This window comes from Aythya ferina (genome assembly GCF_964211825.1).
Source record: "Aythya ferina genome assembly, chromosome: 20".
NCBI lineage: Eukaryota > Metazoa > Chordata > Aves > Anseriformes > Anatidae > Aythya > Aythya ferina.
In genome coordinates this window covers 6,884,848-6,899,815 of record NC_140318.1, presented here as the reverse complement: position 1 = coordinate 6,899,815, position 14,968 = coordinate 6,884,848, and the positions used below count along the sequence as shown (strand labels likewise).

The window sequence follows — 14,968 nt, the reverse complement described above, 5'->3', positions numbered from 1 at the left end:
ACTGAAGGGCAGGCACTACAGAAAATCACTGCATGGAGGAAGGAAGTAAATACTCACTCCCAAACAAAGCAAAACAAAGGCAAACTACAGCAGAAGATAAGTCTGAGGATATACATTAGTTACTTAGGGGTTAAAAAAAGCAAACAACCCCCTCCCTTTTAATGCTAACTGCTGTTAATAACATTTGAAACATAGGAAATTCAAAATTAAACCTTTGATTTTATTTTGATGCCTCACATTTGAAATGATTGAAGCAATTATTTCAGATCTACTTGCACTGCAAATCTCAGCTCTATAGTAATGATGTAGACATTACTAGCTCTTGTGTCATTTATAGAATACTAGAAGCCCAGAGGCATTTAAATACTTAGAAAACCTGCTTAATAAAAATAGCATGGCAAAAATAGTGGCTAGGTGTGTGTATATACATACAATATTTATCAGATAGACAAGAGTAATTCAATATATTGACTTTCTTTGAACCAACATCTCAATATCAACTGAATTTAACAGGCTCCCATCAACAATTAAGTACATTACACCTTATTTGGCCTCTTTAAAGGAAAACAGATTAAAGGTAATAAGTTAAAAGTTAAAAAAAAAAGCTGTTTTGAATGATTATGCCTGCCCCAAAGCTAAAATCTCCTTGAACTTCACTTAGGAACTTCTTTTTACACTGAAAGTCAATTAATATATAAAAATATATATGCATATACATATATTACAAAAATAAATAGCATCACTAGTAGAGGAGAGAACGCACATATCTGATCCCATGAAAGAAATCTTCAAAACTGAGAGAAAGTGCTGAAAGAACACAGTAACAGACAGGAACTGTTGTAACACATACTTGTTTTTGCCTTCCTTTTGGAATTTTTTCCTCCATGCATTGGTAGATGCACTAAGGCAACAAGAAGACAGATGGAAGGCATAAGACAGTTTATAAAGAAAATATACTTTCCCTGCATTAATGGATGCCCTTGCCAGAATCTTTATGAAGCTGTAAAAGAGCTGGAAGTGTTTCAGTGTGGTTATTTCTAGAGAACAGTATGCCTTTCCAGCAGCGTAAATACTTCATGAATGAAATGGATGCTTTTTTATACACCTTTCCATCAGTGTAAATTATTCCTGAAAGCAAACTGCTATTTGTAGGTAGTATCCATTTAAACAACAACAGAAATGGATCACGGGTATGATGTAAAACATAATGAATCTAATGTCAATATTAGTGAAACTGAGTAAGAGGAAAGCATATATGTATTTATTGCCTGCTTCCACTCTGAGTAATATTGCATATTAATCAACACTCCTATAGGGGGAAATGTGGGAAGGAGAACATGAACAGAGAGAGCAAAGTGTGGGAAAGTATGCCTGGTGCTGTGGGCACGAAAAGGTGCTACAAAACCATCCTTACTGAGAGCCTGGCTATCTTTTCATGGAATGTTCCAAATGCACCACAGAGCTCAGCTTTCAAAGATGCTGAACACTAACAACAGTGAGCAGTGACTCCGAATTTGCATGCCTATTTTTAGTATTTTCATCCACTGCTTTATATTAGAGCTTGGAATGAAAACCAACTAACTCTATGTTGACATTTGCATCAGTTTGTCAGATAATTCTCATTAAAAACGCTCGATGTCATTTTGTGTAGAACATATTTATCACACCAAGCAATTCAAATGACAGAACACCATGGACTAGGCTCTGTGCTCTACTGCAGCTATTTCAACTTTGTATTTAACAAAATCTGCCTTTAAAGCAGTCAGAGAACTCCTGAGAAGTCATCTCCACCAGTCCTGTTCACAGGGGCAGTGTACTGTCCACCCTGAGTGTACAGAGACTAGAGGTAGGACAGTTATTCCACAGCATTCCTACTTTGTACCAATAGCAACAATGCGATTTGGAGCAAGTCACCTCCTCTATTCATTCTGGGCCCAGTCCCAACTGAAATTATGTTGATAAAATTGGCTCTCGCCTGCATCTGCCCCTGGCTGGACGTAGCAGAGAATTAAAAGAGGGTGACATCCTAACATCCAAGTCCATTATAACAATAATGATATCCTAAAGGCAAAAGAAAACAGGCTGGTTGTTGATAACCGAACTAGAAGGCCTTTCAATTTTCTGGATGAAATTCAACCACGGTATCATCAAATGGCATAAAACTACCTAGTAGCACTGCAGACCTGTAGTCCTGTTCTCTTAGCAATATGTGCAATTGTAGGTTTGCAGCTTTGAGGTGGACCTGTATCCCACAGAAGATTTGTGCATCTCTACTGGACACATTGCAAGCAGTGGAGTCAAGGAAGAGGCACAGGGTGCATTTGGAAGCATGGAAAAGCTGTGCCTGCTGATGTCAGCTCAAGACACAGCAGTATTCAGAGAAAGCCATATAATTTTCCAGATGTAATGGGATGGGTTTTACGCAAAAAAGGACAGAAAACGTTTCCTACAGCATTTACTCCCTCAGGCTTTATGCAGGAAAGGTGGATTTATTTATCAGGAAAAAAAATCTTACCTTGATCTAGTTCTTTGTCTGTTACTTGTCTCTCAAGCTGTTTCCTCAGTCTCTCGTTGTTTTTTATGGAGTACTCTAAACGTTGTCTCAGGATTCGAATTTCTTGAAGATGTTCCATTAATAACTCTGAATAAACCAAGAGACCACTTCTTATTTAGAGCAAATGATTGTATTCCTTTCTGCTGTGTACTCTTGTCAAACCTCATGTGTGTTAGTACTAAAAAATGACACTGAACTGTTCAAAATGTTAGACACTAAATATCTGGCTCCATAACAAGTTTTTTTTTTTGCCATATAGGGCACAAAACACACATTCACTGAAAACTACTCCAAAATGTAAATTAAACAATAGTCCAGTTTTAAGGCTTTTTAAACATCAACTTCCTACAAAACTGTAGCAGATCACAATTTTGTGTAGTTAAAACATTGCCTAGACTTGGGAATATATCCTAAGTTCTGCAATACAGCTTCAGTTCAGACTCAGCACAGCAATAGTACACATTTTTCCTTATAACAATAGGAAGCTTACCAGAGGAACTCAGATATAAATTTGACTTTGGCTTACACAATGCATACCTTAATAAATAAATCTGTTCTATCAAGTTTCATTACTGTACCTGTTCCTTCTCGCTTTGCCATTCTACAATTTTTCTTCCATTGGCTGTAAGTTTCAGCTTTACTCAGGAACTTATCTGTTCAAACTGTCACTATCTTATTTGTCAGTTTATCCATGTCATACACTCCTGGTTTACTCTGCAATATTTTTCTCCTGAACAGTACATGCTATCTCAGCTATTAAATTTTCATCGTTGCCTATAACAAACTACTGCAAGTATTGCTTGTGCTTAGTGAAACTATCCAGGTCAAACATGACACCGCTTATTAATTATGCAGCACTTACAATTCTCAAGGAAACACAACACTGGCTTTTATAAAATTAGAAAACCTCTCTTTTTCAATGCAATAATCTCTTGACAATTGTCTATTTTCCCTCATAACTTGTCTATTTAAAGACCGTCTAGAGTACTGTAAAAGATGATAGTATAAAACAACAAAGACAAAATATCATAGTTAATTTTGTTTCAAACAGGAGGTAGTTCAAATCGCTGTCATCTCTGTATGCCTTATTACTGAAATTGCAATGATTATGCAAGATACTAGAAAGCTGAAGCAGACAAACATTCTTCATTATTTCTTAATTAGTTCCCTCGTGTCTTATTTATCACATTTTCCCAATATCTAGTGAATCTTCATTGGGAAAAAAAATTACCTGGGGGAAACTTATTTGACAGAAGCGCCAGTGTGCCATGCTGTCCTTCTCCTGGGTTGTGTCTGTGCTCTGGTGATCCAAGAGATGACTTTTCTGACAAATCAAAGTCAGACAAGCTATGAAGAGCAGATGGTACAGGTGATTCATCCTTAAGTTGCTGGTACATTGTGGTGTTCTTCTCATTCTCCCTTTTGAACAAAGCAAAATGTTTTAAATTACAAAAATTATTTTATTGTTTCAGAAGCATGAACTGAGAACACGGTGTCATGTTTACAGGACTCAGGTTAGGCAAGTGACTTTATGTTACCAAATATGACAAAGAGCTATGCATTAGAGGAAGGTATCAGGTCTGAAAATTAAACCTCACTACATCAGCAGGAATAATCAATAAACTTCAAGCCTAGTGTTCACGTTCCAGTGCTAGCTGAGTCTGCTTTGCATTAAGGGGATCTGAAATTGCCTTAAACAGGCAACTGAGGATTTCTGTAGTACAAAAGAATCCCAGGCTGGCATAAAACCAACATGAGCAGCATAACAACAACACAGGCTCTCTTCACCTTCACCCTTATGCTTCTCTCTTCAGCATGAGGGTGTTTTGAAAATGAAGTTCAACACCACTGTACTCTGGTGATCCTGAGCCAGCCCCAAGGTCACGCAAACAGAAGAACTACCCTTCCTGGCAGCTGCAATTAGGATTATATCTAAATACACACCTTGGTGTATTCAGCACAAGAATGAACATTTTATGTTTGTTCATGAAAGGAAAAAGCTTGGTAGCATGAAGTCTCATCTCAGTATCTCAGCCCTTTGTTGAGAAGCAGCAAAAAAAAGCCCAGGTTTGTTTTCTATGAATATTCTGTTAACAGAATGGATATTAATGAAACAGGCACCGTAAACAAAGCACTCACCAAAAAGTAAGACAGTTGAAGTTGGACTACAAAATATAGAGCATCCTTACCAATTTATCAAATAACATGGTATTTAGGTAACATGAGTTAACTCTTACCTTTGAGCTAATTCATAAAGTATAGTAACTTCTGCACCTACTGACTCTTCTGCAAAGCAAAAACATCTGATTAAAAACAGATATTGAGAATAACACTTCTTTCCCCTCCATCTTAAACTATTTATATATAGAATGGTAAATTAATGAGAATTTACAGAAGCCAACAGACACTCAACACATTGTGCATTAATGTCAAATACTGTACGTGAGCAAAACTATTTATGGCACAGCAAGAAAGCAAAACTTTCATTGGGGTTCAAAAAATGTCTAAGGAAGGACTATGCAACGTATGTGCCAGGTTTTACAGCCTTAGTGTTTTAGTTATCACACAGAGTTGAAAAGTTGTGCTATACTGCAAAAGGATTGGGGTACACATCGCTGCTACTGCATTAAAAATTGCAAAAGAACAATTTCATCTCACTTGGATTTTTTCCATCTGGAGCCAGGCTAACCAGTTGTCCTTAGCAAACAGGCATGCACAGGACTCTTCCTGCAATATTCTCAGTGGCACAGAGTCAGCATAAGCACAACTCAGTGCTAGGGACCTGGACTCAGACACTAATTTGAATTAGGAAATAAGAGTTGTGTGGTGTCACCTTGGCTCCCCATACTGCAAAATTTTTGTGCAATTAAGCAAAAGTGGCAGGCAAGAGTTGCACAGCTGAAATTTCTGGGGAATGAACTGAAGGTCAGGATGGAAATGCAGAGACAGACGGTTGTTTATGCTTCTTCTTTACAGTCAATTCTTAGTAAGCTGAATGTTCTTTATCACCCTACAAACATCATTTTATTTTAATGTGTGATTCAATGCAACACCATTGTGTTAGATATATTGAATTGTCTCAGTTGTCAGTGACTTTTCATAGTATATAGGATACCATCTGTTGGCTTGATGCTTTTTTTTTTAAAGACATTTAATCTTTATTCACAACACAGTCTTCTTATTTGTAATGCAAAGAATCTCTGTAGCCACTGAAATCATTGAAGACACTCAATCTTTTATTACACTGCTATGACACACTAGCCGTAATACCTTTTTCTCATATACAGCTTCCTTCTATGAACAATCAAAACCAGCAAAATGCTGCCACTATCTTTAAAGAAAGGCAGAATACAGATCATTCTATGGCTAGGACCTGAATGTTTCAGAGCAAAATGATCTTCTAGAACCAATTTCAAGAAGATGTAGGGGTCAGGGTCCCCATTTTAGGCCACTTCAAGTGTTTGGCTAAAGATGCCAGTTTTGCAGCTGACATCTGTGGAAGCACTGCCAGCTGTTGGGAGAGAAACAGCCACACTTGTGACGTTAGGGCTAAAATAAAACTTTTATTAAACCATAACCACGATGTTTTGAACAGTTCAAGTAAGCATGTGTATAAACAATTCAAAATGGAAGGTGCCAATATGGAGGGCAACTACCAAATTAAAATCCAGTCTTTTTGGAGGATTACAATTTTATATTCCAAGGCAGTCCTCCATATAAAACATTTAAAGCAATGGAAAGAGGAAGTAAAGGTTTTATTTACACACAAACAAAAAATCTACACATTTTGAGAACACTACCACGCCTCAAACAAGAAGCACAAAACACTGCTACTTACCATACAGGAATTTCCTTTGCAGCTTCTCAAACAATAGAACGCTTTGATTCAGCTGCTCACGGAAGCCTTCAGCAACATAATAATCTACATCACTGGCTTGAAGCAGTTCCTCAAAAGCTTTAATAAGGCTCGTCAGATGTTGATGGTAAGTGACACAACCACCGCGGATCTCTTTAATTTGTTGGTGTTGAAAGGAAAGCTCTTGAGCTTGCGAATGAACTAATGAATCATATCTGAGAAAATGAAATTATCTTTGAAAGCAATTTTCTGACCATAAATAACATTTAAATATAAATAAAAAGTGAATTAAACTTATATTTCTAAGCTATAATTTTATGTGACTCAATTTTCTTTTAAAATGCTTTTACAGCCACAATGACAAATATATTGTCTCTAACTGTTGAGTTTTGTATTTATGGGCATAACTTGGGGGTTATTATCCTTCACTTAACTGCTTCATTTGTAAGATGTGCAGAAACTAAAATGATGAACTTGTTTGTCTGCCTGGAAGTAACCTGGATGGCATGCAAAGGTGCCAAAGCAAAGCAAATAAGACTGAATACATGAAGAGAATTTTTAAAATTACACTTATTTTTTTCCTGTTTTTTTAATTCAGTATAGAAGATCAAATGGAGCTGTCCCTTCTGAAATTGTATACAGTGGCTGCCAGGAGCACAATATTGGACTTTTTGAGCTCATGGTTTCATCTAGTCTGACAAATCCTACATATCTCTGAGGGCTTATTGCCAGAGATGTGCCCATGACAACTACTGTAGTGTCCAAACTCTTCTCCACAAGCTAAGGTATAAATTTCAATTCAGATCAATTGAATTTATTCTGCACTTGTGATTATAGACATCCCCTTTATAATGCAACTGTCTGTATCGCACATCTTTTTACAGATTCATCCATTAGTGGAGGGAGTGAAAAGGGGGAGAGGATCTGAAAAAGTGCACAAAGTCAAACAAAAGAGTACGTAAACAAAATGTATGGTGGTGTGAGTTGTTATGCAATTTTTGTTGTCGTTTATATAGGAAAAGATATGTAACTCATTTTGGGTCTCTCACTTGTGACTCATGTTGTTGTCCTAGACAGTGGCCATAAAAACCTCACAGCGATCCACGCCACCACATTGCTTAATTTACAGTTAGATCTCCCTTTGTAATATGACAGAGTTGTATTTTCAAGGTATGTAAATTTATATGCACTAGGTAGCAGGACCATATTTTATGACAGTAATACTAAGAGATATACAATTGTCTGTGCTGCTGGTTGCTCAACGTGTCCAAACATTTCTATCCAAGCATTCCGAAGAAAACCAACAGGATGAATCCCTTTCTTTGTTATACCTTCCTGCCATTCTAACGGCCCTCAGGCAAATAACGATACTAAAGCCAGGGAAAAAAAAAAGTTTTGTCTTATGAGACCACATTTTATGTCTGTGATTTGTACATACGCTATCAGAAATGCTGCCCCCAGTCTTTCCATATGAAAAACAGGACTGATACTTTCCAGCCTCCTATAAATGATTTTCTAGCTTAGATGTTTATGCCATAAACTTTCATTTATTAATTTCAATATATATCTACTTTCACATCCTTCAAAGGAGGCACTACAGCACACAACTGTAAAATAAATTATAAATAGTCTCAAATTCTTATTTTACACATAAAGTGTGGTCACACAAACAGAAGGGCTACCATAAATCTGTCAGCCAACTCCCCACAGAAATGTTTATAGCTTAAATGGGATGTTCCATTTTCTTCTGTTTGTCACATGAAAAAAAGGAAAAGCTGCAAAACTGTAAATATTTGATTAGCATGGTCATCCCAAACCATGGAGTGACCTAAGGGTATTTGACTTTGCTTAGAGAGGACATCTTGCAGCAAAGAGTTGTTGTGGGCCTGAGGTGTGGGGAGAGACACAGGAGTGTGACATAGCACAGAGGATGTTACGAGCTTATAGGGAATAGTTCTGTACTAAGAGAAATAATATTTTGTACTTCAAGGCTTCTCTTAAGTAAATGTTTCAGCTGCTTTATGTTAATGTTAGTGAAATTTATCCTTTACCGTTACACATTCGTCCATGAATAAAATTACCTTCATATTACCTTCCTATATTATTTGCTAGTGCTGTTTACAAAAAAGAACATGAAGCAATAACAACTTTACTCACTTAGATGGCAATGCTTCTCTCAGTTTGTTTTGAAGATAATACACTTCATCAAGATGAATATCTGCAACTTGCTCTTTTCCAAGGCCTTCCTCATTTGCTGAGAGTAGTTCCCTAGTGTTTTGTGCTGTCCACGCATCAGGTACTTTTGAAGACTGTGAATTCCTATTTTCTGTGTGGATCTCATAACCCATAGGTTGATGTAAACTAGAAAATGGTTTGATTTCTTGCATAGCTGTATCTTGCCCTTGCATAACATGCCCTTCCACAGGCAAGGCTGTGTCACTCAAAAATATGTTGGAAATACCACTCGATACAAGCTGGTCAGAGGTCTGTAAATGAAACACGAACATTTTGTACTTTTCAAGCTCAGACTTCATATTCTTAATTCTTTGTTTCAGTTCTTCTTTATCATCTAGGACTTCACAGTCATCAAGTGCATCTGTACTTGTTACACTCAATTTAAGAGAACGCAGGCACTTGGAACCTGAATTTGCAGTGGCTGAGTCAATGTCCTCATGTTCCATTGAATAAAAGTCTTCATTTATCTCTTTTAATGAATGCTGGATATTCACATTGCTAATGTTATGATGATTTTCCATTTCTGAAAAACAGGAGGCTTGCGTGTGAATATTAATATTTATTTATCTGACATTCTGTTCTTAATAGCACTAGAATGAATTCATTTACTTCTGTAATAACAGAATAAAAATGCAGAATAATTATGAACTGTACTATACTTGTTTTGGACCTTTCACCTCTTTCTGTGATTTGCCCATTAACTCAACTTGAACATCAAACACTTCAAACCCTTTATAAGCTTTCAAACAAGCAAGATTCAAAATAAATCTGCTTTCTTTTCCAAAAAGATTGAAAATTACTTTTGCTATATTCAGTTCTGAATCAGAGACACTGACGAAGCCCCGTCCTTTCTAGCCACAAAAAATGATAACCTTGAATGTAAGGCACCGAGATTTAAAAGTAGACTCTGTGACCTTATATGGCTCTTCCTAAAACTTCTAATTAAATATTCTTTTTCTTCTCACTTCAAAATCTATACAAAACCAATTGGAGCATAAAGTCAATGGAATTTTAAAAAGATTATCAACAAAATAGTAAAATTTGAAAAAGGGTCTTTAATAACTTATTTTTAAAATGCGTTCTAAAAATCTATACAAATGTTCAGTGTTAAAGGTTTTACTTGCATTCATTTGGCATGCACAGCACATCTCTTAGTTGACTTTGCCACTCCTAAGTAATGCAATCAACCCAGATTCAGACCAATAAAAGCTACATATTCCTACATATACTCTATGTTAATAGCTCTATGTATGTAGAGGGCTGTAAGCATCTAAGAAAATGGTATTTTCTGGTTACCAGTAAATTAAATTCTCACCTTCTATTAGTTCTGCAAAAGATCACAGCTACTTAGAAACTCCCTTTTGGGAGTCATGCATTGATCTTGCAGACGTCTTAATACTTTCAAATCTCCTTGGTTTCTATGAAGAATTTGAATGCCCAGGTTCAAGCTCTAAATCAGTCCAAAATCTGACTCAGAGCAGTATGTCTGAGAGGACAGCTGTATATGAAGTTTCAAGACAAGCACAAGGACAAGACAAATCAAAACAAATATAGCCTAAAAGCAGGAAAAAAAATGAAGCTGCAATACTGGAATATCATCATATTCGAAAATAAAGCTGGGTGATGTTCTCTGCGATACACAGATTGCTGCACACCATTATTTATGTCATTCCAAGGGTGACAGAATCACAGAACAGAAATGTTTCTCAGAAAACACTTATGTATGAATGCAAGAAGACACAGGGAATAAGAGAGTATGACATTAAGTTCATTAGCTTCTCTTCCTCCTTCTCTACCTGAAAGGCATAATCCCTTGATTTTGTAGCTGGTTGCTGCAGTAACACTGATGTCAAGGAAGGTTGTGGACTGAGAAGGAAAAAGACTCAGATACTAGAGGAACTCTTAAACTCTGTAATCCTGGTTTCATGAAAATGTTCCAGACAACAGAAGCAGGAAATAAAAATAGGTATTAGGGAAGAAATGTTTATGATTAGAATATGGGTTACAGATTTTAATGAGACACTGTCCTTTAATTAAAGAAGAACTAATAAGCTCTCTGTGCATATGTGTGTCCATATACACAAAGGGCACACGCAGGGCACGATCCTGCAAACCAACTAACTGGCCTGAATGACACCACTTTTACAGTAAAAGTAATGATGCAACCAAAATTAGCCAAATCCTCTGTATTTTGTAAACAACAGGTTAACTAGGTTATTCAAGCCTTCCCATAACTGACTAAAGGGTTATGTAGAAACACCTAATATACAGCACTAAGACTATTTACATTTTCATTAAATGATTCCATTAGGTTTCAACCTAGTTGAATGCTTTCAAATAACTCAGATAAGCAAAATTCTGTCATTCAGCTGATTCATTGCAATAGATCTTAACTAGATGCAGAAGCATAAAGTAATAAACATATTTAATACAGAGAAGTGTTCAGAAGTGAGGACATTAGCAGTAGAGATCAGGGTTAGGCACACAACTCATTATTTTTACTGGTAACCATACTCATAAATCCCCATGACACTTCTGAAAGTATAACCCTTAAAAGACTAACTGGGATTCTTAGAGCAGTTAATCCATACCAGCTAAATAAGCAAGATTTAAAACTGACATATAACAGCAAAGGAGACAATTGCCTGCAGTAAATTACAATTTTACACAACTTAGAAGACACTAGAGTTTTAAATTTTCTTTATATATATTTTTATATATACACACACAATTTAAATGCTCTACCTTGACAGTTTTGCTGATTTTTGTCCACTAGATATTCATTCTTGACCCCTGTATCCAGTTCAACATCTTGCAAGTCTACCTGGTCCCCACTGTTGTCCAGTTTGATCAATGAGGTGACTGAAGAATAGCAGGGGGGACAACAGAAGGCAGTATGTGAATGGAGGAAAAAAAAAATCAAGTGGAGATAGTTAAAAACAAATTAAAAAAAATCACAACCCACACACAAACCTGATTCTCTGACAATTTAAAACAGGAAAAATCATTTAAGGAGCAACTATTGAGAATGTAATACAAACATTACTGGTGGTATGAAATGGTGTTTTCACGTTTTTAAAAATACTTGAACTATAAGGATGTGAATAGCATCCTACCAACAAATGAAGACAAACATTTGCAAGTCTCCCTTGCAATATAACAGCTAATCATTTTTACTGTATTTTTAAATGTTTCATGTTAAACTTAGAGAAAAGGTTAAACAGTTCATCCAATTATAACTGATTATAAACTTCTGCAAACTTCCATTGCATTAAGTCTCAGAATTACTGTCTGTAGTATAAGTGTTATCTACTGCAGAGTAAAGAAACCAGTATGAAAATGAAATCTCAGGACTTTAGTGCTAACAGATTCGGGTAATTTCAGGATACAATTTCAAAAGTACATTCCCTCTCAGAATTCTCCATGGATTTTGCACCTACCAAAACTAACTGCTACAGTCCAATCAACTTCAGTATGTACCATTGAGTCATGCCGTATCTTTCTCACACCATGATAATGTTATCGTTAGCAGCAAAGCCTCTGCAACTTCTGCTTTTGACAGTGGCTCACTTGGTGCTTGATTTAATCTTACTTTTATATTTACACCTTCTCTGTCCCTCATCTGTCTTTTACATCTCTACCAGGTTTTTAATCTTACTGCTACATGTATTTTTTTAACCACTCCAAATCTTTATATGATACCCATTGTTCTCTGCCTTACAAATTTGTCATACATTGCTGATCCAGATACTTTGTCAACAAGTAAATTTAAATTAACCCAGCTGCACTGGAAACAGACACAGATGACTTGACTGATCAGTGGAATATTGGAAAATCTTGTTTATGCAGCATAATCAAATAGGGTATTTTTATACTCTCCTGTCTCCGTTACTGTTTTCATTAGGCTTGGAATCCTATGAAGGAAATTTTTCATTTACCTGAACATTGACGTATGTGTGTGCATGTGTGGGCACCTTCCCAAACTGTCATTTCTTATATACATTATGCTATGCATACAAGGGACTTTCTATTCCATACAAAGCTGTTAAACATTCTAGCAGCAAAGATAAATTTAACTAAAAATAAAAAACGACTGTGTTTTCTATATAGTCATCTATATATAATTTGCCTACCCGATAAATATTAAGAATAAGCCGCATTATACTTATGTAAAAGTGATCTGTTTTTACTTTCTACAAGAAAAGAATACACTATTTCAAGCAGCATTACAAGTTATTATGTCTGCTTTTTAAATGCAATTGTTTATCTACCTCTCACTAATGTGCTTTCCTCTGCAGGCTCTTCTTCAAGGTTTTCAGTTACCAACTCGCTCAATAGTAACTCTCCATTTGTCTGTGCTTGGAATTGTTTGTTTTCTACTTCACATGCTTTCAGATCTTCATAAGGTAGCCTGGTATGATGCTGTAGTTGTGAATCTGATTTCTGCTCACGAAGTTTCAAAGGCACATTTCCTAGTGGTCTGGATGATCTTAGGAGAATGGGCAGACGGGACTTCTTGGGCAGGAAAGCAGAATCAGTCTGAAAAAGGTATTGAATAAAATGAGAGCTTGGCAGGTGGGAAGGTAGCAGTCACGTAAAGAAAGTATAAGCTAGTATTCCAGGAAAAATAAAGATTCAATCAACTGTCACATAAAATAGTAAGATTGCAATACCCTTGCAATGTGGAAAACATATATTCAGTGAGCCGACCCCACCGGTTCAATTTTCTGAGTGAGTGCTGTTTATGCATCCACAACCACACGCTGAGTGGCTTCCAGTCCATGAAGCAAGGCAGCGAAATCACCATCAACTAAGCAAAGGGTTTTAATCAGTAGCTGTATTAGTTAACCTTGAATTTTTATAGGCACTAGGAAAATAGTTTATTACCTAAACTGACATTTCTAACTACTTCCCACTCTGATGAGTTGTATCACATCAGACAGCCTTGTGTTTCCCTTAAATCCCTTTTTTTTTTTAATATAAAAAATTGAGGATCTTTCTAATTTTTCCTGAATTTCTGAACATACTTCCTTTCTTCCTCTCTCTCCATCCAATAGGCACTAAATCAAACCAGCCCTTAGATACCTTTGAGCAAATGAACATAGCTTTCCACCAGCTGCAGAGGAAATTTGCTCTACCACAGAGAAATTCTTTATGAACAAAAATAGTTCATTACCAATACACTCTTATGCATTGCTCCTGCAGGATTCCCATCTCCTACTGAAACCGACATTACATCATTGGAGTTGGAAGAAGCTAAATTTCTTATTGGAAATCCTTACGTGTTAACCCCTCACCTATTGAAGACTCCACACAAAATAAATGTGTCCTTGTTTAAACCACAGAGCATAAAGTAATGCTATCTCCAAAAAGATAAAAACATGCAATATGCTGATGAGAGTTATAAAATGCTGTGTAATAATAATAAAAATCAATAATGGCATGTTCAAATAGATCTAGTTTATTTCGTTCGCTGTTCATTTGCTCCACCAGTTTGAAAGTCCTGTAATTTCTTTTACCACCCAATGTATTCTGAAATACCTTTTCACATTCATTTCTTTGGAATTATAGTCTTTATACAATTTAAAATAATAAAAAGCAAGTTCCATTTTCCTAATGACATACTCAATTCGTTTTGTACATACGTGAATACAATATCATTTGGAAACTGAAAAATAAATCCAGTTGGGATGAACTTCCTGCTAGTTTTACTAAAATGCACTAATAATGTTGAACAATTTCCATCTGTCTTGGGGCTGTTGTATATACGTACAGATTGCTCAGATTACTTATGGTCCAGTTCAGCAGGCTATATGACATTACTTATAAAAGCCATTCAGAAATACCAGATACACTGGATTAGACCAAACAAGAAGACTTTTAAACTGCATGGATATTGCAACTCATAAAAGTAGAGAGGTATCTGGAACATGATGAACCAAAACACTATACTGAAACTTAATGAAAACACAAAATTGAAAAAAAGAGATTTCAGTGACCAGAATTGCAGAAAGAACTCTTGGTATTCCCCGTGGAGGGCAGACAGGCCTCTGCTTGCCTTCAGAGAGATTGTCCTTCGTTCCTGAGAGGTGAGACCAGCAAATCAAAGACATCACTCATGCTTTTAAGCAAGTCATCACAAACAGATCTTCATTGACAGGTCAGCTAGGATCTCAAAACCCACCCCCTACTATCCATCTTTATTCTTCCTCATTTCCACCTGCCCTCATCTCTTCATGTGCTCCTGAAGCCAGCTGCCCTGGATAGCACAGAGCAAACAGATCCACTCCTTTCTGCATCAGAAGGGCCTGGTCTGATTAGCC

General features: G+C 36.4%; 1 protein-coding gene across 1 annotated transcript in view; it reads right to left on the bottom strand.

The window, feature by feature from the left end:
* The window catches only part of CDK5RAP2 (CDK5 regulatory subunit associated protein 2), a 79,159-nt gene that overhangs the window by 16,535 nt on the left and 47,656 nt on the right, over positions 1–14,968 (bottom strand). The window contains 7 exon segments of the mRNA XM_084494259.1: positions 2,516–2,641; positions 3,786–3,973; positions 4,792–4,840; positions 6,393–6,625; positions 8,568–9,168; positions 11,391–11,507; positions 12,917–13,184. Of these exon segments, the coding sequence (XP_084350385.1) occupies positions 2,516–2,641; positions 3,786–3,973; positions 4,792–4,840; positions 6,393–6,625; positions 8,568–9,168; positions 11,391–11,507; positions 12,917–13,184 (1,582 nt within the window).